The sequence below is a fragment of the Lactuca serriola genome, chromosome 4 (genome assembly GCF_051521515.1).
Source record: "Lactuca serriola cultivar US96UC23 chromosome 4, Lser_US96UC23_V15, whole genome shotgun sequence".
In the NCBI taxonomy this organism is placed as follows: Eukaryota; Viridiplantae; Streptophyta; class Magnoliopsida; order Asterales; family Asteraceae; genus Lactuca; species Lactuca serriola.
In genome coordinates, this window is record NC_136411.1 from 24880671 (window position 1) to 24884963 (window position 4293).

General features: G+C 31.7%; 1 protein-coding gene across 3 annotated transcripts; it reads left to right on the forward strand.

Annotated features, from left to right (window-relative positions):
- Positions 1-1004: 1004 nt before the first annotated feature.
- On the forward strand, positions 1005-2940 carry LOC145101218 (uncharacterized). 3 transcript variants are annotated; one of them, XM_079038402.1, is made up of 5 exons: positions 1005-1567; positions 1884-1952; positions 2032-2138; positions 2543-2566; positions 2663-2940. In XM_079038402.1, exons 1-3 carry the CDS (start codon positions 1076-1078, stop codon positions 2035-2037), a joined length of 567 nt encoding a protein of 188 aa, XP_078894528.1. In that variant the 5' UTR covers positions 1005-1075; the 3' UTR covers positions 2038-2138; positions 2543-2566; positions 2663-2940. The 3 variants fall into 3 exon arrangements, with proteins under 3 accessions (XP_078894528.1, XP_078894526.1, XP_078894527.1); XM_079038400.1 differs by having other exon boundaries at positions 2543-2940; XM_079038401.1 differs by lacking the exon at positions 2543-2566 and having other exon boundaries at positions 1006-1567.
- The last annotated feature ends 1353 nt before the right edge of the window (positions 2941-4293 follow it).

The window sequence follows — 4293 nt, forward strand, 5'->3', positions numbered from 1 at the left end:
ATATTAGGATAATTTGAGAGAGAAACGAACTTTCAACTTTATTGACATTTAGTCACTAAACTTTCTTTCATTATCTATTTGCCACTGAACTATTGAAACTGTTCACATTTTACTGTTATGACCGACTGTTACCAGTTATAAGGGTAAAATATGAACAATTTCAATAGGTCAGTGACAATCAGATAATGAAAGAAAGTTTAGTGACTAAAGATGAACAAAATCGAAAGTCGATTACCCTTTCAAGCAGTGTTTTAAAAATCGGTTTGAACCGGCCGGTCGAACCGGTTGGACCGGGAACCGGAGGAGTGAGGGGTTCAACTATCACCGGTTTTATATTGATTTCTGAACCGGATTGAACCGGCCGGTTTTTAGAAAAACCCGTTGAACCGGTCAAAATAAACCGGTTGAATCGGTTAAACCGAATAAAAACAATGAAAAAGAATCATTTACATAATAAACTTTCATGATTTTTTTCAAATCTATTTAGTTTTCTCTAAATAAAAACGTATGACAAATATTATAAAGTTTTTTTTATATGTTTATATTCATCTAAAAATATATTTTGTTTCGGTATTATATTTTATTTTTCTTTTTAACGTATATGGATTAATGTAAAACACTAAAACTTATGATTATGTGTTATTTTAGTGTATTTGGATTCATCTACAATTTATTTTTATGTGTATTTTTAATGTTTGAACTTGTAAACATCAAATTTATGATTTATATATGTATGTATGTGTAGGAAAATAGAAAAAAAAAATTAAAAACATGAAAAATATAGAAACTGGTTCACCCGGCGGTCGAACCGGTTAAACCGGTTGAACCAGAAATTGGTCACCATACTGGTTCAACTAAAATACCGGTTTTTAAAACATTGCTTTCAAGTCATTAGCCCTTATTTATTTATATTTATTTATTATTATGGTAATTGAGGATTTATTAGATTATGTTTATCGTTAGTTGCGCTGTAAAAACTTGGGGACAAAGCGACGAAAGTGTATAAAGTTGAACGAACCCCAATAAGAATGAAGATGCATCAATCCATCCATTAATCCATTGTAAAATTAAGGGTATGATGCTGGAACAATCGGAATCCAAACCTTTCAGCAATTCCACGATGCCGTGTTCCAAATTCACAACCAAACTCAATCTTTCTAAATGCACTATCAACAATGGGATTTCACTGCAAGTCGCCGATGATGATTCTGCCGTCGAGGAGCATTTGGAGTGCTGGCCACCAACTACGGCGGTGGTTGATAGATTGGTACTCCAACTGAAGGCTAAAGATGGCGACATGGAAGCGAATTGGGAAAAGACAATACTCAATTTCAAGAAAGAGCTTGATGCCGAGGAGGAACAATTGAAACCGAAGTTGACTTTAACTTCGGATGTAGTCGATAATAGCGAAGATGGTGATGGATTTCAGAGAAGAGATAGGGCTAGAGCTAAATTCTCCGTTCCGCTTTCACGTCGGGAGATGGAGAAAGACTTCGAGGATATGGGAGAGCGGCGGCTACCACGGAAGCCGAAGAAGCGACCTAAATCTGTACAAAATCAATTGGATGTAAGTATTTCAGAGCCAACACTTTACAGGACCAAATTCGTTATGGATTTGATACGCATTTCATACTAATTCGTAGTTACTGAATTTAATATAACATCTAGCCACCTGTTCTTCATGAAATATTGAGATTTCGTTACTAATAAACTACAATCCATCATTCTTCTTATGAAATGTCAATCATCATAGATTATAATTGCAGTTCTATAAGAACATTCACATAGTTTTAGGATCTACTATTGACTCAGTGGCTTGGGATTTTTCTGTATGATTGTCATCAACATCTAATAACTTTTGTTCCTTCAAATATCATTTGCAGACTCTATTTCCTGGCTTGTGGTTAACAGAGATAAATGCTGATCTTTATAGAGTTCCTGATACAAAAAAGGTACGCCATTGTTTCTTTCAGAATCTTTCAAGTTCAGTGTATTTATTTTCTGAATCTTATTTTCTTTCCTTCAAAACAGAGGTAGTGATGATAAACATGTCCTGGAGCTTGAAGGATTTTTCCATAATTGTTGACAAATTGCCCAAATAAACTGGAATATTTTACCATAACTGGGAAACATCATATGTAAGTATATGTATATTTTTTCTTGTTTAGAATCATACACTTTTGTATATTGTTTCTTTTTGGATATTTGTAGAAGGCATCTAATTTAAGTCCCCAATATTTTCCTAATCAGTTTTTGTAGATGAATAAATATCCATTTGTTAATCTTGGACTTTAAAAAGTAAATCTTTTGCAATCCAAAGTCAAATATGGACTCATTTTTTGGATGGATGTAGTAAATAACATTAGATATTTGTAAGAATTGAAGAACACATAGTCTTGAAACTAATACGTTTCTACTTTTCTAAAAAAAAAAGACTAATATGCCCCCATAACAAAATCAGGAAACACATATAGTTAAGGTTATGAAACCTGGAAATTCCCATTTCTCATCTAATCCCATACTCTCATGATTTTGGGTGCAGGGCATTTTTGTAATTTGCTAAAGGGTTTGCAATGATCTTATCTTAACACATCATCACATCCTTTAAATGGTCTTTTTAGTTTTTATTGATCAAAGTTTCATATGCATGACTCTTTTGCAGTTGATAGGAGCATAAAAAATTGACAACTTTTGTGTCCCTTCAGTGAACCTCACTACATGTATAGCAATATGATGGTGGATTTTGGAGAGGGCCAAGGGCAAAATGGTCAAATGGAACCAGTCTTTTTTCCAGGCTTCTCATCCATCATTTATGAATTTCTTTTGATTCTTTCAATACCTTTGAAGTGATATTATAATTTGTAGATATTAGTAAATTCTAATTAGGTTTTTAATTTTGTTAAAAACCCTTGAAATTTATATGACTTTTCATTAGAAAAAGCTTCAAATTTAGAATTGAACTAAAAGCAAGATTACATATTATTTTATAGACAACTCAGCGTGACTTTTTGCAAGTGTATAGAATATATTGACACTAGAAATATCACTAAGAATGGGAATATTGGTTATTCTTTGGGGAAATTAGGGTTAGTGCTAATTTATGCATAAACAATCCAAATAAGAACAATTTGCATTAAAGTAATTAAATTTAGATAAATGCCCTTATGAAAACACATTGTTAAACTGAATTAAAAGTGCATTTGCATTTCTCCATTTGGAGAAGATTTGATCTTTACTTCGAGGTAAAATGACTTGACAGTTGTATTTTTTGGCGACTCTCCTTCAAAAAATAGTCATAGGGAGGTTAATGTGGATTGGGTCTTCTATTACATCAACCCATGAACGAGCCAATAACATTTCTTCTTCAAGGGACCAAATACCAGTCATTTTTAGTGAGGAGATTTTGAAAAAAAAAGGAAAATAAGAGGATTCAGAAAGTAGATTGAAAAAGATTTGAATGTGATGATGAATAAAGATTGATTTTTGTATTTATTGTGAAAGATAAAGTGTTTAAAATTTGAAATTTTGAAAAAAAACGGTTATATTTTGAAAAGGAGGTATAATTTTGAAAATGGCTTGTTTTTTGAAAATGAGAAAGTGGAATAAATGGTAATATATATATATATATATATATATATATATATATATATATATATATATATATATATATATATATATATATATATATATATATATATATATATATATATCAGTACACTTCTACTGAGTTTCCTCACCGAGCCAAGGTCGCCAAACGCACGACCCGGTGTTTGCCGAAGTACGCCGAACTATGTTGATGTCCACTCCATCGAGTCTTAGAGATGGTAACAATGACAAGTATATCGGGGCCCACCCCGAACATGGAACGGGGGGGAGGGGGGGGGGGGTTCAACTGAAATTGGAGATTTTTTCTCCTTACAAGTTTATGAATAAAAACAATATAAATTGAAACTCTAAATCATGAATGTCTCCAATCATAAACAATGACATTTAAGTTACAATTTACGATCACTTTTTGAAATAAAACATATAAAAAAGTCTTCAAACATAAACAAAACCTCTAATCATCTAACTTTGATTTCCAACTTTAGCATTAAATCGTCAAATATCACCTACCAACAAAATGAAAACAAATTTATAAAAAAGTACATGATAAAAAGTAAAAACTACAATTTATTCAATTATAAAATAATTGGTTTCATTTTCATTATTATCTTCAAATTTCAACCTCCAAATCGTAAAGTTCAAAAATAGTTAGCATGATTATGTCACACTGATTTAGATCTAAATATA

What these genes read in the sequence shown, in the direction of transcription:
- LOC145101218 (XM_079038400.1), top strand. Translation starts at nt 1,076, where the DNA reads ATGATGCTGGAACAATCGGAATCCAAACCTTTCAGCAATTCCACGATG. An exon ending in CTGTACAAAATCAATTGGAT is followed by an intron (nt 1,568 to 1,883) that starts GTAAGTATTTCA and finishes TATCATTTGCAG; the next exon opens with ACTCTATTTCCTGGCTTGTG.